This window comes from Rhinolophus sinicus, chromosome 17 (assembly GCF_057876585.1).
Source record: "Rhinolophus sinicus isolate RSI-liver-muscle chromosome 17, RSI-T2T, whole genome shotgun sequence".
NCBI classification, from domain to species: domain Eukaryota; kingdom Metazoa; phylum Chordata; class Mammalia; order Chiroptera; family Rhinolophidae; genus Rhinolophus; species Rhinolophus sinicus.
In genome coordinates, this window is record NC_142517.1 from 60,643,564 (window position 1) to 60,671,152 (window position 27,589).

At 46.9% G+C, this 27,589-nt stretch overlaps 1 protein-coding gene across 23 annotated transcripts in view; it reads right to left on the reverse strand.

Annotated features, from left to right (window-relative positions):
• KALRN (kalirin RhoGEF kinase) overlaps positions 1 to 27,589 on the reverse strand; it is a 622,455-nt gene that overhangs the window by 426,409 nt on the left and 168,457 nt on the right. For all 23 annotated transcript variants that reach the window (XM_019738955.3, XM_019738953.3, XM_019738949.3 and 20 more), the window contains exons 2-3: positions 10,483 to 10,557; positions 4,892 to 5,006 (exon numbers count right to left, since the gene is read on the reverse strand). In XM_019738955.3, coding sequence (XP_019594514.2) covers positions 4,892 to 5,006; positions 10,483 to 10,557 — 190 coding nt within the window. The remainder of the gene's footprint in view (positions 1 to 4,891; positions 5,007 to 10,482; positions 10,558 to 27,589) is intronic.

The following is a 27,589-nucleotide window of genomic DNA, read 5'->3' on the forward strand; positions in this document are numbered from 1 at the left end:
CTCAGAAATTTGTGTAGAATGTACAAACTGTAATAGAAATTATAAACCCTCTTTATAGACGCAACAAAATACATTAAAAATGGATGTGCAAAGGTGTAAGCTTTAGGCCAAGGTTCTCATTGGTCCTGTTTTCTGGACCAACGGTCACTACTCCCCACATCCTCCTCTAATTGATGACCCCAGAGCAAAGGTTAGGATGTGAACATGTCTCAACAGGCCATTACAACGAAACACATTTGGTGATGCCAGTCTGGAGAGCATGGGCTCTTCCATGCTGAATATAGTGGGAGGAAACTACTACAGTTTTCACCTCCTCATCTTTTCACTGTCTTTCGGACTCTCTCTGCTTATTTCTATTTTTCTGGTGATACTGCACACAGACGGTGCTGGCTATAAACCCAATTTATCTCTGGCTGAAATCAGTAGAACCAGAGCAAATGTAATCAAATGATAAGCTATGAATATGGGTACCTTGGTTTGATTGGCATTACAGAATATCCCATCTGAATGTCTTGTCATCGTTCCTCATCAATATGACACCTGCATTCCTTGCCAGAACACTTAGCATCTCAGCAGTGCTGAGGTAAGTGGCAGAGTTAAGTGGCAGATACACCAGGGGCTAACAATTGGTGCCCTCAGGAGCAGCAGAAAGATGGTCGTGACCAAGCAGGATAACACTGATGATGAAAAGGAGGGATTCAGTACAATAAAAAATAACCCAGGATTTCTTTACTAGATACTTAGAACTTCCTGCGTCAAGCATGTGGTCAATTCCCAATAATCGCTGTGGGTAGATTACCCACACTGTGAGCTCTGCCTGGGCAACTGTTTATTTCCGGGGTAGATTTTTCTCTCCTGCCTCTCACTTTCTAGGGACATTCATCAGCTGCTTGTATCTGAGTATTTCCTTTCCACTCCTTTCATGTACAAATAAGTGCAAGCAGATAGCAGGCCAGAAAAACAACAAAGCTAGATAAGTGTAGGATGGATGACAGTCAAAAAAGAGAACTCGCGAACTCACCAAGATCCTTATCCAGGCCCTGGCTCATCGAAGGCTCTCGATAAATATTTGTTGAATTGAGTGAACACAGTTGTTAGGAAGGTGAATTAGAAGACTTTTGAGGCCCCTTCCTACCCTGATATTTTACGACTCAGCACAAAATGACGGAAAGTGCAGAGAAGACCCAGGAGATGGATGCTCAAACTCGTCAGGAATGAGAAAAGGAAGTTGGAAAGGACTCATCTCAGGCTGAGTGACTGGGACCGTTCTCACCTGTCACACCCAGAATGATTCTTGGTCCCAAGTGATGCCCCAAAATTCCCACCCAGCATCTAAGGGGAATAGAAGCAGTTCTCTTAGGATTTAAGATGTAGACAAGATCTGAAGTGAAATTCCAGGCCTTCACTTATTTAGGGAGCCTGAGAAAAAGAGCGTATGTTGGTGGGGGTGGTAAAATTCTGTTTTGAGGTCCTAGATTTTATAATGTGTGTTTTTTCCCCCCCAGTATCATTGAAACACGGAATTCAGGGCAGGACAGCCTCGTAGACATGCTCTAATCCAGCCTCCAGCCCAGCTGAGGAATTCTTACAGCATCCCTCACAGAAGGTTATGCAGCCTCCAGTGACCGGAAGCTCATTTTTTTCCAGAGGCAGCACCATTCCTGCTGGACAGCTCCCACATGGCAGGCTCTTTCTTCATTTCAGAGCCCTGATCTGACTTTTACCCACTGATGCAACACAGACCACGCCTGTTCCCTCCTCTTTGGGGCAGTTCTCCTGACACCTGAAGTTAGGAATCACTTTGTTTCCATTTTCACTCCTGCCAGAAAATATCCTTCAATCCCTGAACCACAGACACAGTTTGCGGACCCCTCAACGTGCTGCTCCCCTGACAATATGCTAACGGGTCAATACAGTTCTCAAAATGAGGCTGGAAGAGTTCAATGTTGCAGAGTTGAATGCAGTGGTCCAGCAGGGCCTGGCTTTCACAGAGGATAACGAGACTATTTCTTTCCATTCATTTCTACATTATCACAACCATCTGTTTCATCACCTATTCTAGATCCTATTTCATCACTTACTGGTCCTTACTTGCTTATCTTCTGCTGCCTGGTCCACCTATGCAACCAGCAGAGTCACACAGGACACTGTCCTTTAGGGTCACTGGTTTGGCACTGGGTAGGGAAATTCACAGGTTGTTCCTAACTTTCTCAAAATGTCTCTTTCTTCTCACCATGGATGCTCAATCTGCCTAGTACATAGAGACTCTAAATATGAATGAATACACTCTAGGTCCCAGCTGGTCACAGGCATGTGAGCCAGCTCAAGAACACTTGTTACTTCACTCAACAAAATCCAGCAGGGAAAAAAAAAAAGGAATGAATAAATGCATGAATAGGTAAATGTCAAGCATCTCCAATGGACGACCACACCAGTCTGTGAAGCACGCTCCAACCCCACAGGAACCTGTTTTTGTAGCCTCCTGGGCCATGACCCAGAATAGATCACTTCTTCCCATGAGGATCAGCCATCTAATCTCGCTATTCCTTTTCATAGTCTCGTTTCATTCCCAAAGCCACAAGAGCGGCAAACACTATCTGATCCACTGCATTCTTCAGTTTCCCTCCCCAGACTTCACTGTCTTTAGAATAATTCTGTTCTAGGTTGTGTTTCCAACTGCCGTCCTGTGTGAACGTGTGGCCACAGAACTAGGAAGTGACGGGAGGGTATGACTAGTGAGTAAGCTGGGCAGGCTGCCAAGGACTCACGCTCCTGGTATACACAGGCCCCGCGGGACCGAGGCAGCAGGCATCCCCGAACAATGATTCCCACTGAAAGCGGCAACAGGATTCTTGCCTCCCACCTGCCAGAACCTGGTAAGAACCTTCTCTGTTCTCAACAGCACAGGATGAAAGGCTTGTGCTCAGCCTGTGTCTAGTATATTCCTTCAGTGATAATGTGCTGTTTCTCCTTTTTCATGACTTTCCTTTCAGCCCGTCTCGGGTTTCATTCCCCTTCACCCAGCAGAAATCTTCTCCCTTTTAATTGCTTCCAATCTGCTTTATCCCATCTTTGCTTAACAAATCAGAACGAAGAAAAGTGTTCTTCCAAGTCTTTCACCTTCTCTTCTAAAGAGAAGATGAGCACGCATTATCTCCAGGGATCCCAGTTTCTTCTGGGTCTAAAAGAGCTGAGAGTCCACTATGGGTCCCCAGGAAAACTTTGCTTATAAATCGATTTAGAAAAGGCCTGGTTTTATGCCTGTTAGTGAACCTGGGAAGGGTGCTTTTAAAACTGCTTAGCCTCCAGGTAGCTAAATTGCTAAATCACCTAAATCAGTCATGGGTTATTCAGTCCATATCCTTGCCTCCGAAACAGATGGGAATATTTCTTCTGTATAAAGACCTGGAGAAAACAAAATCTTCTATTCTATTTTTCAGTCCAAAGTCTCATGAACAAAGTTTAGAAGTTCTTCTTTGAATCTAACCTAAATCCCGTTTGTTGAAGCTTAAGACCTTTTATCTCCTTTCGTCCCGGTGGATATCATAAAGGGAAAAAAAATAGACACGATTCAGATTCATCGTCTATTTGTTCACAGCCTTCTGCTTGGAGTTCCTCAGGGCTCCTCATTCTATTCAATATCCTTCCAGGCATTTGACGCTAGCTTTTAAATCCCCATTACCACCTGCCCATCACCACCCCACAATCCCTTTATATTTGTCTCTCCTGCAGCTCTTTCAAATGGAGTGCTTGCCTCACTTGACACCTGCGTGAAGAACTTAATCAGCTAATCGTGTTCAAGAATTACCCAGGGTTTCCCAGCACAGGTGCTGCTGCATCTCTAGCTCCTGTCTGTAACTTACTAATTCTCCTATAAAATGCTCAGACACAAGATGAAGGTTCTGCAAGCCCGAGGCACCACTTCTTATTTGCCACAACATACACTGGACAGCCGCACTAAGAGACGGAGAACAGAGTTCTAGCTGGAGGAGAGGAGGGCAGGGAGAGCCCTGGGGCAGGAGGCAGGAAAACATGGATTTGCCTAGATTACTTTTCAGAGCTCTTCTGGCTCTCATTTTCTATGATTCTTGGAGCAGACAAAGGCTTCACTTCTCCCTCCTTAAAAGATATAGACCACGTCCTTGGCATGTCTCCCTCCACTAACCTCCATGGCCAGACTCACCTAGAGACCCTCAAAAACCAGTTTCTCAACCTTTTTAAAAATTATCATCATCCCTTGCCCCCAAAGAGACTTTCTGTACATTTTTCCTGAATCGTCCACCCAAAGCAATTTTAATACTACAAATATACTGTATATCTGTTTACATATATATGTAGAGCTGTGCTTAATACATAAAAGAGCAAGTGTTTTTTTTTTTGATACCTCCAAGAACCAATCCCCCCTCCTTGGTGGCACTATTACCCCCATTGAAAATCCATGACCTAGACTGAGCTGACAGCTGCCTCCTGAATGAAACGAGTTATTTGACCCAAACTCCAAAAGCCACAAACATATTCTTAAGCCAGAGGTTTTAAAAATAATCCATCACACAAGCCAGAGTGGAATCAGCCTGAGTTCCCATTTCCCCAACATCAGTTACAGCTTCCGGGGCCATACAGCCTCCTGTTCTAGGCCCCTTGCGGTCCTCAGCCTGGGGCCTGCACCTCTGCCCACAGTTCCCACTTCCAGCTCCCACTCCATTCATATGAATCCCAGAAGTAACAATGGGAATGAGGCGAACAGTGGCTGATGACGGTCCAGGAATAATGAGAATCCACTACAAGGGCAGAAACAACCCGGCCTCTGGCAGGGTGGAGGCTCATTCCAACTCACTTGCATCAGCCCAGGTGCCCTCCCGCCTCCCCTGCAGGACATACCCCCTCACCTTACCTGGGCACACTGGCCAAATAGGTCACCAGTTTCCGTAGGTCTTCCTGTCTTATTCTGTCATGATTGCTGCGAGCAGGGAAGGTCAGGATGGGTCCACCTCGCTTATCACGGCCCCCTGCAGGGAGGAAGAGGAGGGAGCATAAGAAAACCAGCCAGCAAGGGTGCTGTAGAGGGAGAAGAATGCCGGCTGAGTGCTGGGTGCAGCAGGCAGATATACAGTGCCCAGAGAAATCTGGCCCCTGCTTAGGACAAGGGCATGGGGTTTGGAAGCGGGTAACGTGTGTTCTTGGGCAAGACTTGACTTCTCTGGTGCCTAATCTGCAGCGTGCAGATGGAGATGAAAATGCCCACATTCCAGGGTTGCCGCAAGGACTGATGAGATGGCACACTGGAAAGCGCTTTGCAAAGTGAGAATCTTCCCAGATGTGAAATGATAAGGAACGTGGTATCACCGTTCTTCTTGAGAAAACAAGCCATTGAAAGTGCTATGGTCTTTGAAAATGTGACCTTCTATTCACTTCTCTGCAAGGGCTCTGTGAGGTGGGAGTGCTCCGTATTCACTGCCGACCCTGGTGAGAAGCCCTTAAAGCATCTGCCCGGGGTGTCATTGCTGGGAGGTTTTTAGATCCACAGAAAAGAATTAAGTGCTTTCTACATAGCCAAGGATCCACCCCTGCCTGCCTGCCTCAGGTGTCACCTGTCACTCCTGCTGGAGGAGCACATGAATCTATCGGAAATGAGGATACCCGAGGTCTGAATCACTACAAATGCACTGGTACACACTATGATTACAAATGTTTGCTAAATAGCGCATCCAAAAAAGCTGGAGGGAGTACCCCAAAGTCATGAGCACCGTTGTTATAAGAAGGCTGGGATTTTACACGATTGCTTTGTCTTTCCTCTATTTTCCAAATTTCCCAGTCACTGCTTATTCTAGAATGTAAACACTGATTCATTGATGGGTGCTCCAATTAGGAAGCAGAGCCAACTGTCTCAGGAAAGTTAGATGGGAACGAAGTTACAGTGTCGTAACCATGTCCTTACAGGCACTGGTGATTACACAAAGACAACTGCTGTGTCGTGATCACAGACCCCCCATCCCACACGCACCTGGGGAATCCACATCACATCCCCCACAGCCGGGACCACAAGGGGAGCTAATGCAAGAGGATGGGGGGTGGGGGGGTGGGCATGGCCCTTCCTAATGCTAGAAAAGAAGCTTAAAGCTCAGACTTCCAAAGAAGGATTTCTTCCAAGCGAAAGCAGAGCCTCCCACGGCCCCCACCCATGTGTGAGTTTCTGAATGTTTCCCTCTGATTGTGGAGTCCTGAAGTCACAGACTTCTGTGCTTTGTTCATCTGATCTCCATCCTCTCCCAACTGATCAGGGAATATGAGAAAGGGTCGAAGGTAAGAGGCGAAGGCCACAGACAGACACATCATGTGTCAAGGTCTTGGATGTGCACGGCCATGGTAGGGAGATGGAAGACTTCACTGCCAAAGGGACAGCCATGACGCTGCAGGATTTGCCTGATAACTGACCTGAGTGCTGCAGTTACAGAGGGCGATAAGCTCATGTCAGTGTGCGTTATGGAAACGGGTCCCAAAGGGTGGGAGGCAAAAGAAGCCACGCTTTGCAAAGGTGATAGAGATGGTAGCAGGACCTTCAAAAGCACCATCCTCTTTCTCATCAAATACCTGCTATTAGCCTCCTCATACCAGGCTTTGGTGCTAGGAGCTATAGGCTAGGAAGGCAGAGAATCAGGAGGGAGGGGATGGTTTGAGGTTCTAGAACTGGCACTGGCCATCTTCCACAGGAGCAGGGCAAGTCAGGGCCGGGCAGAGGCAAGGCCAAAGCAGGGAAGGGCACAGCTTCCTGACTGAGGTGGAGGAGAACGGTGCCCACAGTTTGCAGGGGGAGTCAGCCTCCAGTGACAAGCCACTTACGGTAGTTGGGGCGGAGGGAACAGAACGTACACCAGGGGATTCATACCAAAAGTTTGGTCCATGTACCTAGATTTCTGCAAGATGTTAATGGATAACGTGATATTTTGAAGGGACCGAAGTCATTCTGTCGTTTGGGACACACTTTCGTGTGCCTGACGGACACGGGCTTTGATGAACATGGCAGATCTCTAAGTGGGGGACTCTGATGTGCAGCATTTCCCAAACTTATTTGAGAGTAGAACCCCGTTTTCTTTTCTGAGGGTCATCTCATGGGACTGGTGTTCCATGGAACACACTTGGACAGACACAGGTCCAGAGAACCAACGATTGGGCCACAGCAACTCGGAGTTTCTCTGGGGACGATGTTGTTATCTCCTGCAATGATGTTGGTGAGAGATAAGGTGGCAGAGAGGGACATCAGGAGGTGGCCCAAAGGAGGGTGTGAGTGCACACAGAGATAACAGGGGTGAAATGGGCCCCGCACAGATGGTCGGATAAAAGGGACAATGGATGCTGTGAGTGGGAGGCACAGCACACAAAGGAAGCCCGAGAGAGGCCAAGGGGTGGCTGGGAATGAGGGAGGAGGGCGGGCGGGGCTGGGAGGACGGGCTCCCTGCGGCACAGCACAGACCCTGTCACTCACGTGCACACACCCACAGCCAGAAGCTGCTGGGCTGCCCGGGGTTATTCCCAATGTGTGTTCCCATGGCAGCGTGGCTTTCCTTTACTGTGGCCACGCTGGGGGGACCAGCAGGGGAGGGCAGGCACAGCCAGCTGTTCTCTGCTCACCACCTTCCTGCAGTGCTTGCTTCTTAGCAAAAAACTTAACTGCTCCCCTGCCTTATTTAATGCTGGGCTTCCTTATTTTGTCTCATGTTGGTGTTTTGTCTTCTAAAAGCGAAAGGTACGAGGAGCTTTTTCGGTTTGGTTTCTGCTTTTCAGATGTAGCGAGTCATCTCCTGGTGCCGTCCGCGTCCTTCCCAGGCACAGAAGGACAATGTTCCCTAAGCCCAAATGCTCCTGGCACCAGGTGCAGAGGAATAAGACTCACCCCAGGCTCCTCGCCTGACATGAGCCCCCTCGGTCCTGCTCTGGGAAGCGTCTATCCCCCTGATTCCTTCCTGGCACCTTGCTTCTGTGTGTTCCATAAAGACAACTCCCTACACTTGGGAAGTGCTTCTAGGGCTGGCTGGGCCCTGCTCCAAGGCTCCAAGTGAATTCACGTGGGAAAAGATAAACAGTCAAGGAAGGGCCTCCAAGGCAAAGTCCAAACTGACATGGACCAGGATGGGACTCAGAAGCTATGCATTCAAGCCAGGAAGGCCTCCTGGAGGAGGCAAACAGGGACCTGACTTGGAAAGAAGAGGACAGGCTCAGACTGGCAGAAGGTATAGGGAAAGCACTGCAGGTAGAGGAAGCACCAGGCATGAGGGAAATGGGAGAATTAGCAGAACACCCAGGGGACAGGGAGATATCAAGTAAAACAGGCTCAGGGACATAAAGCAGAGGAGGAAAAGATGGGATTAACTACCTAGGGGGCTGTGGGCCATGTCCTTGGAGCCCAGATTATGGGCAGCAGCAGGAGGCCGAGGCCTGGCACTGCCCAGGGACCTCCAGGACGTCTATACCAGGTCTTCCCCCCACACCCAGCAAGTGCTCAGATCCAGGTTTACAGAGGCTTTGGAGATTGTCTTAGCGACAAGTCTGCCCACACTGAAACCACTGCCACACGATCCTGCGGACGGATCAGCCTGTGCTTCAACATCTGCAGTGACCTGGCTCCCTGAATACCACACGTACAATCACCTAACACCGACCGGGACAGGCAGCTTCCTGGCAACGCTCCTCTAACCGCAGCAGCAATAAGAAAACACCTGTGTTACCATTGCTGCCACTACTGTTACCACTGCTAAGCATAACAATGTGGGATGCCTGTAGAGCCTTCCAAAGGCTCACATACTCCCATCACGTACTCTGCCCTCACCTCCCACCCCGACACGGAATCACTGGACGTGCCTCCTCCCTCCGGGAAGGTGGGAGACACCTCCTGCTGGGCTGCTCCTCCCCTCTCTCCCTTCTCTCCATTCTGGCAGTCGCCCATCTGCAAGACCCGCAGCGCTGGAGGGGTGAATCCCTGCACCGTGGGACTGTACTGGCTCCTACCCTGTGACTCCACGGCCACTCCTTGCACATGACCAGGATCATCCACAAACAAAGGCTCAGTCCGTGACACTTAAGCATTTGCGCATGTTTCTTTAAATGTGATCCTTGGAGACTCACATTGCCATCCCCCCCAGCCCCTGCCAGAGACGCTGATCCAGGAGCCTGTGTGAAGCCCTAGATCTGGCACTCAGAGCGGTGCTGGTGTACCTTGCGGTGTGGCTTCCATTACATCAGGAGTCACCGCACTTTTCTTAAAGGGCCAGACAGTAAATATGTTAGGCTCGTAGCCATCTGGGGTCTCCTGGAACTATTCAGCTCTGCGTTGCAGTGACAAAGCAGCCACGGACAATACTTGTAGTGGACTGAATAACGGTTCCCCAAACATATCAGGTCCTCATCCCTGGAAACTATAAACGTCACATTATTTGGAAAAAGCATCTTAGCAGATGTGATTAAGGATTTTGAGACTGGAAGGTTATCCTGGATTCTCTGAGTGGGCCCTATACGCAATCCCAAGAATCCTTACTCTGAGGCAGAGGGAGATTTGACACACACAGAATTGCAGAAGGCAATGTGGTGACAGAGGTAGAGATGGGAGAGATGCGGCCACAAGCCAAGGAAAGCTGACAGCCACCAGAAGCTGGAGGAGGCAAGGAACAACAAATTCTCCCCCAGGGCTTCTGCAGGGAGGAAGGCACTGCTGACAGCTTGATTTCCGCCCACTAAACTGATTTTGAACTTCTGCCCTCCATCACTGTAGGAGAGTCCATTTTTGCTTTTGTAAACCTCCAACTTTGTGACCACTTGTTACGGCAGCAATGGGAAACTGATAAACAAGTTACACACATTCACATGGCTGCATTCCAATAATACCTTATTTACAAAAAAACAGGTGGCTGACATGTGACAAATTATAGGCTCTAGTTTGCTGACCCCTGAATCAGACATGAAAAGGTCTAGGTGCATAAATGGGGTTGGAGAGAGACGTCAGAAATAAATATTTGGAAGTCACTATTCAGAAAAATAAATAAATACAGACACGCACTTGAGTTCCCTTTACCAGGAAGGAGAAATAAGGAGTCCGAGAGTGTTTTAATATCCTGTCCCTGACCCACTCAGATATGAATCCCCGCCCCCCCCCCCAAGTAAAACGTCTGGGAATTGTGAAGCGGACATTCCTGCAGGTACAGCGTGTCTCAGAGGGGCTTCAGCGGCTCCGGCCGGGCCTGCTAAGCTGGCAGGGTGGGTATATTGAGGTGTATGTGTGTGGGGGTGAGGGGTATGGCAGGGACACCACCTGTGGCTGTAAACGTCCCCGCTGGTACCAGAGCTCCTATCTCTGCAGAGAGGAAGCGGCTGCTCCGAGCAAAACTCCCACCCCCGCTCTCTCTCACTAACACACAAAGAAGTGGGTGCCACACACGTGCACACACACACAACCTCTCAAGGCTCATTACACAGGAAAGTCCCACAGACACTCACCAGACACGAAGGCCACTTTTTCCTTTAGGATGGGAAGGACATCAGAAGCTTTCAAACCATCATTCCGAAAAGAACCTGTGGGATAACAGAACAGACGGAATCAGGGTGAAAGAGGTCAGAGAGCTGAATCCCTGGGGCCCACCCTCAGCCTCCCTGCTTCATCGTGGGCCAGACAGTTAGGCCTTCTTCAGGCCCTACAGCCAGCCCAATTGAATAGGAGAGAGTCCACCACAGAAAGAACACTTCCACACGGTGACAGGCCACAGGGGTGACCAAGGGGGCGAGGTCCTCCTGGTCCCTTTTAGGGAGAAAACAGTCTAAGTCACACCCCGCGCACATATACCATGTTTCCCTGAAAATCAGACCTAACTGGAAAATAAGCCCTAGCATGATTTTTCAGGATGACAGCCCCTGAACATAAGCCCTAATGCGTCTTTTGGAGCAAAAATTAATATAAGACCCGGTTTTATTTTCAGGGAAACGTGGTAGGAAGCTCCATGCCCTGGAGGCAACAACAGTACCCTGCTGCTGTGAACTGAAGACGGGGCTTGGTAAAAACTCACCTTTGTACGTCTAGTGCCTGGTACACAGTAAACACTCAGTAAATGTCTGTTGAACACATTCATTAATATAAAGATGGATCACAATGCCATAAATAATTCTTTTTGCCTTTCCTCTATGTGGCACAGCAATTGTTAGTCTGCAGTTTACAAATGGGAAAGAAACCCACAAGAATCCCCAAGTGAGAAGCAACACTGAATGCGATCCCTTCCTCCACTTTTCTCTCCTTCCTCTTCAGGGTCACTATCATCAGCCCACAACAAACTGGAGGTAGGACACACCAATTTCCTGGGAAGGAAATGTACTCCCTTTTTCAGCAACTCATTCTCTGCCTAACTCTCACTGCTCTGTTGGAAAGTCCTTTCTGGGGTCTAGTTGAATTCCTGTTAGGGGGTTAGAGGCAGAGGCCTGGGGCTCACACAGAAAGGAAGATAACAATGTGCTCGGAGGGGCAAAGGACAACCCAGCCCGGGGTGAGATGCGTGGGAAGGGAGGACTCAGCTTCCACACACACACAAAACCCCACGCCAGCCCACTGTGTCCCTGTCGTTTAACCTGAATATGCCACAAGAACTCGCAGGGAAAGCCAGCCCACACTCAGATCTCTACTGGGTATCCCCACTGGGGACATGGCATAGATGGGCCCCAGAAGAGATGTGGCTCTGTGTCAGCTCAGTGAGACAGAACCAGAGACCCCGGACACCCCTTCGAGAGCCTTTCTACACTTGGCTTACTCCCTTGCAGTACAAATGTGACAATCTACAGGGGGAGAAACGTGCTGGGCAGGACAGTGCCACTCAGGGCTGTCTCAATCGCGGCACGCTGACTATTTCAAGAGATCCAGAAATGTTGGGAATTTGGGTAACGACCCAGGATGAATGAAGATCACCACTGAGTGAAGGGAAATGAGCCCGTTGCCCACTCAACCACAGAGAAGTGATGGGTCCCCAGAATGCCAGCTGCCATGGTCAGATGTCATACCCTAACCCAAAACACATTTCCTAAGTGTCTCTGATGAGTTCACCTATTTCTTCTTTTTCAGTTTTCACTAAATGAAGACAGTGAGCCTTTTTATTCACCAGTAGCTTCTCTGTACAAGTTGGTCCACAGGACCTGATGCTGGAGTGACCACTGCAAGGCTCACATCGAGAAGACCGCAGGCAATGGAAGAAAAAATGCCACCATCAAAATAAAGTTCTAACTATAAGCATTGTTTTGTACTTTCTGTCCTTTGTGTCTACAGATCTTTATGTTCTGACTTTATCTTCCAACACACAAAAGCTATTAAACCTCACTAGTAGAAACTAATTAGGATTAATAGAAATTACAAAGAGATACATAGGTTTGTTTTTTACCCTCATGCAAGTTTCAGCTTTCTTGGTAAGGAAGAGTCGTACCGGGCTTTACCAATGAAACAAGGATCCTTTACAATTAATATACGAATGGTTTATGTAAAGTGATGCTTCTGCATCAAAATAGCTTATTTTCATATATGAAATATCTTTCGTTACCTCAGTTTTAAGACATTCTCCTCCACATCACTACGCACATTATTCATTTCTATAAAAAAATTTTTTGATATGAAAATCTGAACTGCAGCCCTGTCTTCTTCCAGGTTATTTACAATTTCAAAGCTAGCAAGAACCAAACTAATGAGATTTTACTGGGTAACAAGAATCCGTGTAACCTCTTCTCTCTTAAACTCCTGCCCTATTTTCCCACTGCATGTCCTCTCCTCCCTCCTGTGTTAAAGTACACAACGCAGCCTGAATTTCACACACGCCCTAGACCTTAAGGAAGGGTCTGGAGTTTGCTATAGAAGCAAAATGTTCCCAATCCTTCTCCCTCTTTGCTCCCACCCGTGGAAAAGGAAGGGAGGTCTGCGTCTCATCCTTTGCACCCCACTCATCATGCCCACCACTTGTCTCTTCCAGACGAGAGACGGGGAGCCACGTGTCCACACCGCTGGCAATCCCGGGCTCCAGGAAATGTCGGTATCTTGGCTTGGGCTGCTCTACGATTCCTAGCGCTTCCTCTCCCCAGGCAAGTCTTCCCCCATCCACGTCAGCGCACCTCTGCCGTATCTGCCAGGCTGTACCCACCAAAGAAACCTAACGTGTCCAGATTTACCAAATCCTGATCTAGGGGATAATCCTTTCTAACAACACGAACAACATTTTTTCACATCACAAAAGGAGTTGCTCCAGGGTTTCTTTAAATACAATATGCCTTCCTGGTTTGAATGAGTTCTTCATTTGCCAAAAAAATTGAATTACAAATAACGTTTCAACAACATATGTATTATACCAAGCCAAGTAGAGCTCAACTAATTAGCAGCAGCTCAGAAGCGGGTGACTTTGCGTAGAACACCTATGTGCACTGGCTGAAGTCCCTAGGGCTCAGTTGCCCCAGGGCCCTTGTGAACCCAGCCGGCAGAATCTACTACCAATCAAGGGGAAGTTCATTCAACGCCAACTCAAACAGGACCAGGGAAATAGCAACATGTTTTCACTATCAGGTACATGTCTGGGCAGACTCATAGTGAATGTTCCATAAATAGTTGATGAAATGATAAATAAATGAATGAAATGCTAAGCCTTCCTAAAGTGACTTGCACAGGTCGGTGGCCTCATCTGTCACCCCATGTGCTGAACTGAGTGGCTGGTCTCTGAAGTGCCACTCAGCTCGAATAGTCTAAGACTTTTCAAACCTTTTTTTTTTCTATTAAATTTATTGGGGTGACATTGGTTAATAAAATTATATAGGTTTCAAGTACACAATTTTATAATACATCATCATCTAGATATTGCATTGTGTGTTCACCATCCAAATTGAAATCTCCTTCCGTCACCATATATTTGACCCCTTTACCCTCTGGTAACCACTAAACGGTTGTCTTTGCCTGTCTCGTTTTTGTTTGTCTTGTTCATTTGTTCCTTTCAGTTTTATATCCCATATATGAGTGAAGTCATATGGTTCTCGACTTTTTCTGTCTGAATTATTTCACTTAGCATGATAATCTCAAGATCCATCCATGTTGTCGCAAATGGCACTATTTCATCTTTTCTTATGGCCGAGTAGTCTTCCACTGTGTATACAGACCACATCTTTTTTATCTAGTCACCTATCGAAGGATACTTTGGTTGTTTCCATGTCCCGGCCACTATGGATACTGCTACAGTGAACCTAGAGGTACATATGCATCTTTACAGATGTTTTTATACTTTTGGGGTAGATACCCATTAAAAGGATTGCTGGGTCATGTGGTAATTCTATTCTTAGTGTTTTTGAGGAATCTCCATACTGCGTTCCATAGCGGCTGCACCAATTTACATTCCCACCAGCAGTGTATGAGGGTTCCTTTTTCTCCACAGCCTCTCCAACACTTGCTATAACCTGTCTTGTTGAAAATAGCCATTCTAACAGGTGTGAAGTGGTATCTGATCAAATCTTTTCTTCGTATTTACTGGCTTTTAAGATCCTCAGATTCTGAAATCAATATGCTTTGAAAGGAAGTACCGGGAACAAATTCCCTAGGGAGAGTCAATGTACTTCGGGAAGACAAAACAACTCTTCCCTGGCCTCCCAGCTCCTTCCGTCCCAGGAATCAGCTGAGGGAGTGAGATGCACATGGCCCATCACCCTATTTTGCAGGCAGCCCAAGTTACCAAAAGGGGAGACTAGTGATGGAAGAACTTCTGTGAGGAAGAACTTGTACTGCAAGTGCAGTCTCCGATACAAGGCATGTTCAATAGCACTATTCGATTATAAACTCTAGATTAACCATATACCAGCTTCCACCTCTAAAAGTACAGCCTGTTGACACAGTAGGCACCTTGCTACCTCTAAAGAAAGCCTGAGAACAAATAAAAGCCCCTACACCATTGGAGTTAATGCAAGAGAAAAGAAAAGGAAAAAAACCCAACAACCCAAAGGGCACCGTCACGGAGCTGCTCCGCTGTGAGTGCTGTGCTTTCTCTTACGGACAAAGGCGCTCCCCTGGCAGGCAGTGCCCATCTTACCCGCTCCACGTCCTGCTGCTGGCACGATTACAAGCCTGCTGTTCCTATTAATTAGCAAAGTTGAAATGCTCTACGTCTCTTAGGGAAGTAAAAATGACCAGCACCGTCTCCCCAGGACTTCCAGCATGGGTCTTCTCCCAGCCCCACTTCCGCCTCCTCCTTGCTCCCAAGGTGTTACGCTTACATTGCCACTGCCTGTTTTCCTCACACTCTCCTAGTCACCCGTCCCCAGGCTGGGAAACGCCCAGCGTCCTTCCTCTGGCTCCCAGCCTATCTGTGGCCACAGCAGAACTGGCCCTTTGTGTCACAGTCCCTATCCATGGTGTCATGGCTCTGGGATGGCAGTGGGTGCCCCCTAGGCAGCTGGGGACCTCGTGCTCCATGTTGCCTTCCTTCAGAAAGCAATCCTGATTTCAATAAGAAACAGACAACTAAGCGTTAAGCCTTTGGAGGTGCAAGCTGCCAGGGTACCCATGGATTGCTCCTTACTGCCTTTGGTTCTTAGTCACACCCCTTTAATTTGCACTAATTTAGACGTTACTGTGTAAGTATGCTAACATTGCTTTAGTGGGCCTGCACCCTGTTTCACCGCTGAGATGCCAAATTTCCCAATGCTCAGGAGTCTGCCTCCTTTTTCCACTCCATCCTGGTGGTGTCCAGCATGGGAGCCTGGATCACGGGGGCACTGAAACACTGACCGATCTGCTGCACAACAGAGATCTACTTATAACTGAGTGCCAAGAGCTTGTTAGCCCGGACTGCGGTTTGGGCATGACTTGGACAGTCTGCTCCTTCTACATTCATTCTTTCATCAATTCTTTATTGAGCACCTATTAAGGGTTAGGCCTCACGTTAGGCTGTGGCGATACTAAGACAAATAAAGAATGGACCCTGCTCTCCAGGGGGCTTCCACACAAAGAGAGACAAGAGTGTGTAGAAAGGATAATGAGCTCTTATCAGAGATGGGAAATCACCCATATAGCGCGCAAGGGCGCTCAAAAGAAAGACTTCCTAAAGGCAAGTCCCGAGGCCTTGCTATTCACAGTAATACGCATCGCCCACCAGCGAGAACTTTGCTAGGAACGCAGCATCTCGGGCCCTCCCCAGACCCACAGTGTCAGGACCAGCGTTTTAATAAGAGACCCAGGGAATCCGTATGCACGTCACTGTGGGGAAGTGCTGTACACGAAAGTCTTTCTTCCTATTCTAGAGTTGCCCCAGAGGCAGAGACAGATAAAAGCACCCTTTAGTCTCATCTAAACAGAACCTCATCTGAACAAAATCTGGTCCAGGGCTGATTATCACGCCTCCCATCTTCACCATGGATGCAGCCATTACCCTGTAACCCATCACTCAGATTCAGCTCCGGAATAAAACGGCTACCTGCGACATAGATACCGTCCCCTTCCAGGGCACTGAGACTGGGCCGTGTCTTGTTTTTTGGCAGTAGGAATGTTTATGAATAATACCTATCTAGACTGCTCAGAATTTTGGTAGCTTCAACCACTCTTTTCTGCATCAAACATTTTAATTTCCCAACAAATCTTCCACCTCCCCCAACCCCCAGAGCCCTGCCTTCCTCACTGCTCTCAGTACCATAAATACTGTCACTGATCATTTTCACAGAGCAAGATGCCACCTCTGAGCCGGCCCTGGAGGGCAGGGGGCCAGTGGGTTCATGCCTCTTGATCACACCTGCGCTCCCACCCATGGGTCCCAAGCCCTGCACGCTGAGCGACACTGAAAGGGAAACAGAGGAAGTCGAGGTGCCCCCACCCCAGGGAGGTCTACATTCGATGATAACTCAGTGCCCGCCTCAGGCAATTCTCTCCTTGGAGGGGAGACCCAGTTGCTGCCCTCTGACAGTTTCCAGCCTCATAGGAGACTGAACGTCCATTTCCCCTGACACCAGGTCGTTACCATGCTCTGTATAAAAAACAACGTAAGATGCTAAGATTCTGATAAAGACCCGCCCTCTTGCCCTCAACCTGGCTGCCCTGTACCCCCTGAATCCCGATGTCGGTGCCATCATCCACTGAGTTAATTAAACAGAAACCCAGGTGGCACCTAGACTTTTCCACTCCTACCTCCCAAATAGCGATTCGGTTACTCAGTTCTGTTGATTCTACCTCTTAAATCTCTCTCTAATCCATCATTTCCTCCGTGCTGTTTCCCTGACTTAAGTCAGGTTGCGGTGTCCCTGGTTGTAACTTATACTCTAGCACCCCTGAAAAGCGTTTCTGTGTTTTCATTCTGCTCCCCACAAACTGATCCTGACACGCTGAGGGTAGGACCACATCTTACTTGTTTTCCTACCTCAACACCTAGTGCGGTGCCTGTCACACAAAAGCGGCCCAAGAAATATTAAACTGAACCTGAGCACGCCCAGATCCTAAGAAGATGGGGACCCGGGGGGTGAGCTGGAAGCGATTCATCAGGGCAACTCCCCCGAGGAGACGATCTTTGAGCCAGGTTTTGAATCAAGTACGTGCCATGGCCTGGTGCTCTGGTGGGAAGCAGAGCATGCCAAGGCAGAGAAGAAGGGGCAAGCAAGCTGTGGGCCAGAGATGGAGAGAGCGCACTGGCTGAACAGGAAAACGGTTAGGGGGTGATGGGAAGGAGGGCATGGCTGCGGTGGGTGGGCTCTGTGCTCTCATTCTGAACCTGATCTCGCAGCAGTGTGGGCTCCAGGCTAGGCGACAGCAAAGATACGGCTGCAGACGCCTTTGGAAGCTCAGAGAGCTCGGACTGCCTCAGCAAGGGTCAGAGCTAGGTGGGATCTGGCTGGTCCCAGGGAAAGGCTGGGGCTCCAGGGCAGAGCTGGACCCAAGCTCCACAGCACATTCTCCTTTATCTTCAAGGAGATGGAAGAGGATAGGAAACATGATCCATGCTGAGGCAGACGGTGGAACGTGGGGGCAGGGAACACTGGAACTTGGTCTGTTTTTGTCTTCTCCCTAAGTTCCAAGAGAGGCAGGAAGAAGGTTCGTCTGTGAGGTACCTCCTGAGAGCCTGCCAGGAGAGTTTGTGTGAGACCCTGTGAAGATGCAACGTGGGCCTGCATCATAAAGCAAAGAGATGTGAAGTCCTGTCTGTATAGGGAGCAGATGGGCAAAGCCCTTGGGGAAAGACACTGTCAGTGCAACTGGGGACAGTCGGGAACCTATCGGTGGGTACAGGCGATGATTTTCATCCCCTCACTGTCCCATCTCTCCTCCCCACCCTTTCCTACATTAACATAAGAGAAGGAGAGAGAGGGTAAGAGTAAGAGGAAAAAGGGTAAGAGCAGGAGAGAAAGACACACACACACACACACACTCACAGATGAAGGTTAATGTCTTGTCTCCTCTTTATAGACACTAACGAGCTACCGAGGAAACCGCCTGTTGGAAGACTCCTTCAGCGACTACAAATCCCAGTACGCTCCTTGTAGCTCTCATTAAAACAACTACCACGGAGGCAGGAAGTGTGCATTGAGAGGAAGGAGTAAATCTGGTGGCGAAAGAGCTTGGGCAGCAGAACACACGGCCCAGGGTGGCGATCCACCTGCCTCTTCTAACCTGGGGACCCACCCGCCCACGGTGAGGCCAGCTCCTGCCGTTGTCCCTCACCACTGACACCACAAGTGTCAAAGCCTCCTCCTTGCTTAAATGGGCTGAAGCCATGAAAAGGGACAGTGTGGTGGAGCTCTCCCCGCTGGCCTCGGGCCACGGGACTTCTAAGAGAAGGATAGTCATGATCCTCAACTAACCTTATTTCAATGCAGAAGGGGAGAGGGAAAAACAAAACAAAACACAGCAAGGGCTCCTCTTTGGCAATTGCTAATACTACACTTTCCTAAGCAAACAGAAGAGACCTCATGCAACGTGAGGCAATCGCCAGAGACGTGATATAACAGCCAGTCGAATAGTTTTTACACTTGGGAGAAGCGATGTCTACCATCTCTCAACCTTGACAGGCATTTGAACGTCGCTGGTCACACTGTCTCCTGCCCTGCACCACAGTGAGTGGTGTACCTTCCCTGGGAGGCTTCCCTGGCCCCCCACCCCGGGCTGCACGGGTTCCTCCTTCTCTGTACATCCCATGGCGAGCACCTCACTGCCGTGCCATCTCCACTGCTGCATCTGGTCCCCTCTCTGCAGGCGGGGACGGGTGGTGATCTCCGTATGTCCAGTGCCTACAAACAGCTAGTGCTTAATGAGGGAACCCCGGGACTGACTCTCAGTCATCTACAGGGACAGGGCACCTTCCACAACAAAGACGCTTAATAATTGCGGTGCCTCTCCCTCCCCGCGTCCCTCTCAGCTGCCTATTTCTTACCCCGTCTCCATCTTTCTCTTTCTCACACTCCCAGATGAACTCTAATTGTGGCCAATTTCAATATTAACTTTCCAAAGTCAATATTAGATATAAAGTCCTAGCTAATGGGCGACTTTTAAAGAGCAGAAATTTGTAACACTTACCATTGCTAAATTAACTCCATTAAAGATCGCTAATAATTAGCACTTTAAACATGTGGGTAACACCTCTCTAAGCCCAGCTAATGAGCAAACTGTTTCTGTTTAGTCTTCACAAGATTTTATATTAGCTCGAGTTGAGACCTCAGCTGCAATACACACAGGCTAACTCATCCCCCCTCCTTCCTTCCCTCCCTCCCCGGAGAAGCCGACATCACTCAGTGTACTCTAGACACAAGAAAATAACCGCTTCGGAAGTGATTATATCTGCCCATCACTTTTTTTTAACCAATTCTGTGCTAACTGACCCCGTTACTTAAAGTGCTCATCCCTCACAGATGGTGGTGATGGTGGGAGATTTATTGTCTTTTTGTTATGTTGAGCGTTACTCTTGGATGGCTCCGTGAGGTAACACAGAACATTAGCCAGAGACGAATTAGTCAGTCATGAATATGAACCGACTGTCGGACATTAGCAGTGTATTTGCTTTTATATTGAGAGAGAATTAAAAGGTACGCAGAGGTGCAAGGTATGTGCTGCAGAAGTTCAGACACACGTCTCACTCCTTGGGACCCTCATTATCCGTCAGCTCCCCGCCCTCTTCCCCAGTGTGTCTATCTCTGATAGTATTGTAACTGAGTTTAATTTAATCAGGGCATAATGACTTTCAAGCTAAAACTGTTGATTGGAAAAGCCAGCTTTGGCCTCTGTCATTGTGACAAGCACTCTGGCAGTCATCCAAACATGAAATGGCCCAGCATCTCCCCACTGCCTCGTCCCTCTCCCCGTTTCCTATGGCCTGAAATTCAGGGGTAGGTGGCATACAGCGGCAGCAGCAGCTGACTGCAGAGCTCAGAGCAGGAGACCCTCACAAGCAGCGCCTGGAGCACTCCCTCTCACCTCTGCTCCCACCTCATGTTTTCTGATTCCACCGCTGTGCCATTCCTACCCGTCTCACTACCATGCCCATTGGTGGGAGCGACATACCAGGCACAACCTGGACACAGGCCCACCACAGACATGGAATGACGAGGGCCAAAGGAATAACTAGAACTGCAGCCCAGCAGGCAAGAAGGGCCACACCCAAAGGTCATATTAGTGAACAAACTTTAACAAACCAAATGAAAGCACCTTCTCCCATTTCAAGGACATGCGTGCTGCTGTCCTTGGTCCTGAGCTAGTTGTGTCGTTATTACTTGGAGTGGCTGCTGTCCAGCCTGTCCTGGGATACATGGAACCAAATGAGAAAGGGGCAGGCGTGAAAGAGCCATTAAGATAGATCAAGGAGATAAACAAATGGGAAGAAGTGTTGAAGGGACATAGGCATGGAAAGACTACTGGAGAGAATGAAAACATTTGTCCTGGTGTTGTTTTCAAGTAATTTCAGTAACCAAGAAAGAAAGGTCTGTGCACATCACACACACACACACACACACACACACACACACACACACACCCTCCCATAGAAATCAGACAGCATGAACTCTGTATGGCTCCCAATACTATGTTTAGGTTTTTTAATAAACTGGCTGACCATATCTGAGGTGGACGGGTTGATCGTGGAAACATCCCTAGAGTTTTAAGGAGTTTCTTACTCTCTCCTTAGATTATTATCTCAGGTATCTAAACATTGCGCAATTCAGCTCAATAAATATCTGCTGAACACCTATACGTGCCAGGTAAAGTTCCAGTCACTGGAGGCACAATGATTTAAAAATGTAGAATTTCTGACCTGAAGGGACTTTTGGTTTAGGGAGAGAATCAGATATATCAACATGTAATTTTAATATCATGTAAGAAACATGATGACAGAGGTACATACGTACAAGAAAATCCCAAAGGGATAATAAAACTTGAGCTCTAAAAAAAGTGTCTAAAAAGTGAAAGAACAGTAACTAGAGAAATGGCAGAGTTATAGGACTGTCAGCAAGGTCTTGGACTGGACAGGATGGTGGTGAAGACTGAAGTCCCTCTGGTGGGTTTAGGGGAACAGACAAGAGAAGCTATGTCCTGGTGGTTTTTCTCCCCTGCCGACCCAGACCCTCACCAGAGTAACAGATGATGAGTTTCATGTTTGCCAGAGATAAGCAACCAAGTCTCCTGCAGACCCGGCGTAACCAGGAGCCAGCCTAAGCTAGGAAACTACCAAGATCAGAGGACAGTCTAACTCATGGCGCTGCGGTTTCTCTGGAAACAAGCATAACAATGTCAAGCGCTAAATAGGAAACCAGGGGTAAACCAATATCTCATGAAGCTAGAATCCTTCTCCAGAATTACGGAAAAGAAGGGGCTGTGAGGTGTCTGCCAACGGTTGCCTAGGTAACTCTCAGCTCTGCTCACCAGAGGACGTCTAAGCCACACATTCCAGGAGTACTTGGTAACCCGAGGCAGGCTTCCTAACCCTGCCTCAAAAATGTGTGTGGTTGGGGAGGGCCATGATTCTCATGAAACCGCAGGCAAATTATTGCATATATGACCATATGTGCCTATTTTTCTGAGAAAAGAATCTGTGTAATTCTAGTTTTCATCAGATTTTGAAAGGGGTCGATGGCTCCCTAAATGGCCGGGAACCACTGGTGGAAGGCAAAGTCAAAATGAGACCCGATAATGTATCTCAAGTTTTAACCACTAGATCCTATCACCCACTATCTGCCTCACTCATGGCCCAGTTTCTAACACTCGTGGTTTAGCATGGACCCAATACTGTGGTTGGGCTGGCAGAGAAAGTAACTAGAGAAATAATTTAGATTCCTTAGCTTGAATAAAAGGAAGCTGAGACAGCTGGTGGGAGGGGAAGGTGGCCGACAGGATCCTCTAAGGATAAACTTAATCAGAGGTGGTTCTCCCTCCTGGGGTTCCTGAGGGCCTGGGGCACTGAGGTTAAACATGAAATGAACTTTATAGATGCACGGCAGTACATCTTTCTAGAAGTCTTCCAAACTGATGGCTCCCCTGGCCTCTAACCCCTGCTAGCAGAATGCCTCTGCAACCTTATTTAACAAGATCCTTTGGAGGCTGGATCAGGGCAGGGTAAGGAGTGGGTTCTCCAGTGCTCCTTCTCAGGCAGCCACAGTGGGCATGCCTGGCCACTATGTGCTCAACGAGCTATTTTCTGCATGGCATGGCAAGCTCCCCCAGGGCAGCACATCCTAAGAGACAGCCCTGAGTAAAGCACTTACCAGGTGTGTGCCCTTGAACAACTGGCTTAACCTCTCTGTGTCTCTGCTGCCCGTCAGAGATAAGAACACTTACTTCATAGGTGATGATTAAAGGAGAACATTTATTTGAAGGTACCAGACACATAGCTGAGGCTAAGTTAACGTAACACTCCTCTCTTCCCTGTTCATCTTGGTAGCCTTAGTATGGGGCATGGCACGTTGTATTAGGTTGGTGCAAAAGTAACTGAGGTTTTTGCAATTATTTTTAACCTTTTAAACCACAATTACTTTTGCACCAACCTAATACCGTGTTTTCCCGAAAATAAGACCTAGCAGGACAATCAACCCTAATGCGTCTTTTGGAGCAAAAATTAATATAAGACCTGGTATTATATTATATTATATTATATTATATTATATTATATTATATTATATTATATTACATTACATTATATAAGATCCGGTCTTATAGTAAAATAAGACCGGGTCTTATATTAATTTTTGCTCCAAAAGACACATTAGAGCTGATTGTCCGGCTGGGTCTTCTTTTCCGGGCAACATGGTAGACACTCAATAATAAGCGTTGATTATGTGAATAAACAAATACATGAGTGAGTGAACAAGTAAGTGACTGGAGTAAATTCAGAAAACAAGAGCTAAAAACTGCCTCCTCAGCTTCCCACCACACACCTGTAAGCCACGTTGCTCACACTTATCTGAGTGGTCCCTCTGAATGTTGTGGTTCCTGTCTCCTATCCAACCTGGGCTATTTGGCAAGCACTCTGACCACTCCTGTACCTCTAGCCAGGTTCCCCAGATGCAAAGGAAAGCCTCCTGTCCCCAAAGAGAGACCAGCTACTGCCTGAGCTTACTGAGCACATGCCCCCCCGCCCCGTGTCCATGGGCACCCCTCTCACGCTAATCTCGGGACTGGTGCCTACAGCGCGCATGCCACCTTCCTTCTTCCCAGGCTCCTCTTCCCCACTACTGCTTTGAGGCTGGCTTCCAGACAAAGGTGTACAGGTCCAGGTGGCGTTTCTGAGAAGTACCCCTACTGAGAATGCATCCCGATAGCAGGACCACCATCTGAGACGAGGTAACCCCAACATCTACCTGGAGGCAAAACCTTCAGAGCCCCATGAGGAGCCCAGCTTCTTGCGGGGAGAAAGAACAAGAGGCCCGAGCAGAGTCCATGCCCTGTGAGTCCTTTCCTTGGTTGGCCCTGAGCTGTCAAGCCATTGTGACTGGGGAGTTCCCACAGGAAGAAAGGCTGAAGGATTTGTGGAGCTGGGTGTGCAGGCACCAGGGAGTGGCCAATACAAACCCAGGGGAGTCACAGCCTCAAATCCTCCTGCTCCATAAAACAAATGGCCCCAAGCTGCTAAATTCTCTGCCCCGTGCTCTCTGAAACTATTTGCTCATTAATTCTCCAATATTTAGAATTTTCTCCAGTAATCTGAGCCAAATACCTCCAGATGGCTGGAATCCCTGGGCCTCTGCTGCTCTTCCAGCTGCTTAAAGAAGAGGAGACCTTGCCATGACCGGGCAGTCATGAGGTTGCCATGCCCATGGATGAAAGTGCACATGTACTCACAGCACAGCCTATATGCTCAAGACTAGACGAATGTGAAGGTAGACAGTAAAGGTGTCTGTTATGGTCTGTGCTATTGAAATATCACACCACCCTAAATGTTCCACCACAGGTGATGGGTAAGATAATCCCCGATATATCCACTCTACGTGGCCATTAAATATGACACTGTATGAGAATAATTAATGCCATGGGAAATTGCATGGTACATTGTTAGGTAAGAAAAATAGATTATTTGTCCTGGTGTTTTCACATGCACGACCTTATTCCATTATTATACACGCTGGGGTGTGTGTGGGTGTGTGAGTGTGAGTGTGTGTACGTATGAAAACCACATACATACACGCACGCAGTGGTTACCTCTGGAAAATGGGATTATGGCTGATGTTGTGAATGTTTCTTTAATGTTTTTCACTGTCCAATTTTTCTTATTTATTCTTGAAATAATTAGAGAAAGGCAAATTCCCTCCTTTGTATATCAACCTTTCAAAAACAGGATCTTTGCGTAATATTCATGCATTTAAAAAGTTTAATAATTAGGTTGTTATGCTACCATCTGCAAAGAACATTTTAAAAGCAAACTTATTTAAAGTTTAGGACCACTGTGTTAATGCAGCTGTTCACTCTGTAATGTGATTACATGGCAAGTAAAAAATGGCCACCATTCATCACAGAAAATTGTCTTAGGGCTAAAAGAACTGAAGTCCAAAAGAGCTGTAAAAAGAAAATTAATTTTTCATTAAATGTCATTTAAAGATTTGCCATGTATGCAAATAGGGTTTACCTCAGGAATGCAAGCCATTATAGAAGATTCAAGAAAAATAAAATTGAAATAAAATCAATATGTTATTGGATTAAGAAGCTAAATATTATAGCGGATATCTGTTGAATGAATCTCTAAGTACCTGTTATGTGCCAAAGGGATTTTAAACTAGACTTCCATTTCGAGGGATAAATGGATGAAAGTAATTAAACATTTTTTTTGGAAAGAAGATGAGTAATGAGTTGGGCTTACCCTACTAGATATTAAAAAACATAATTTTAAACTACATTATTAAAAGGCAGAACAGACACAAGAATTAACATACAAATGAATGGTGCCTAATTTACAGATCTAGTACAGATCTGCCATATTTAAGAATTTAATATATGACAAGGGAAGATTCTAACGCAATGGGGAAAAGACAAATTATTCAATAAATGGCACTGGCAAAAATGGACTATTTGGAAAAAAAGAAATCAAGTTAATACTCATATCTTCATACCATCCACCAAAATAAATTTTAGACAGATTAGAAACTTAATCTTAAAAATGACATATAAAAAAACACCCAAAGAGAAAATATGGGTGAGTAGTTAATTGATCCTCAAATGAGAAAGAGCTCTGTAGGCATGAAAGCTCTGAAAGAAATTGGAAAGGAAAATATGGATAGCTTTGTCTGTGGAAAATTGTAAACTACACATCAGAGTATAAACAAAATTTAGAATATAAATGATGAGCTGGGAAACATATTTACAACAAAATCTGACAAAGGATGGATAGTATTCCCTTTATAAAACAGGCAAAGAATATAAATATACATTTCCAAAAAAAAAGGAGAAATGGCTAATAAACATAAGACAAAGTAGTCAACCTAATTAGTAGTCAAGGGAATGCAAACTAAACAATGAGACATTTTAAAATCCATTAAATTTGCAGAGATTTTGAAAAGGCAGCCATCCTCAGCGCTGAGGAGGGATCAGTGTGAGCCCACCTGCCCACACCCCTGCTAGTACAAGGAAAGTGGTACAACCTTTCCAGAAAGCAGTTTGATAAGATGAAGCATGAATAATAATATGATGCATAAACAGTGACGTAGGCATTCCCCTTCTGGATGTCTAGCTCAGGAACTAAGAAAAAATATGAACAAATATTTGAGGACAACGGGTTTCAAGCAGCACTTTTTATTGTGGTCCCAAACTGCAAACAACCTAAATGTCCAACAGAAGGGGACGAGTTAGATAAATTTGAGACAGCTATAAATGGAACACCAATTAGCCGTTAGAATTTTTATTTTTAAGTAATTTATAATTTCATGGAAGAATGCTCAAAATACATAAAATAAAAATGAGGACACTAATGATACATGTACTACATATGTTAGGTTGAATCATATGAAAGGAGTGAGACTCAGGTAGTCTTTTACCTTCAGAAATAGCAATTTGGTATGATCTCAAATATGAATATATTTCTTGGTTGTGGGATTATGGAGATAAGAGGTCAGACAATTAAGTTTGCGAACTCATCTAGAAAAAGTGCTACATACCTCATTGCTGAATGTCACTATGGTTACCTTCGAAGCACTCCCCTTGGGAAGCTATGCACTGATGCCAGCACCTAGTCCACCCTTCAAAGCAATTTTGGAACTCTTTTTCTGGAATGGCCATCAGAGCTGTTATCGTATTACCCTTGATGTCCTGAATATCATTAAAATGTCTCCTTTCAATATTTCCTTTATCTTCGGATAAGAAAGAAGTCATTGGGGGCCAGATTAGGTGAGTAGGGAGGGCGTTCCAATACAGTAATTTGTTTACTGGCTAAAAGCTCCTTCACAGACAGTGCCGTGTAAGCTGTTTGTGATGCAAGAGCCATGAATCTTTGGTGAAAAGTTCAGGTCGTCTAACTTTTTCCCGCAGCCTTTTCAGCACTTCCAAATAGTAAACTTGGTTAACTGTTTGTCCAGTTGGTACAAATTCATAATGAATAATCCCTCTGATATCAAAAAAGGTTAGCAACATCATTGCAACAAGTTTGTGAACTTCATTGTCAGACCTTTGTATTTCATTTCTTTAAGTTTTTTTATAGTTTTCAAACTTTCTACAATGAATATCCATTAAAATTTTAAAGTTGTGCAATTATGTAAAGACGTATGATGAAACACCCAAGACTCAAATCTGTATTAAACCACCTCTCAGTTTTCTCAGGTCTAGATTTTACAATCCTCTGCCTCTTTGATCTCTTTTTTTCCCCCTTCTTCCACCTCCCCCCCACCCCGCCCCACTCCTGTTCAAGCCGTTGTTTCTTAGTCTAGTTGTGCAGGACACAGCTCCCTGGCCCATCCCACTCATGCTGGCCGCCGACCACTCCTGGCAGCACACGGTAGCCCACGGCAGCATTCAGTGGTCCACAGCAGTTCACGCCAACCTCTGGCTGCTCACAGCAGCCCAGTTCCAGGGAGCGCCATCGTTCACAATCTTAGCTGTAGAGGGCGCAGTTCACAGGCCCATGTGGGAATTGAACCGGTGACCTCGGTGGTGGCATTAGGAGCATGGCGCTCC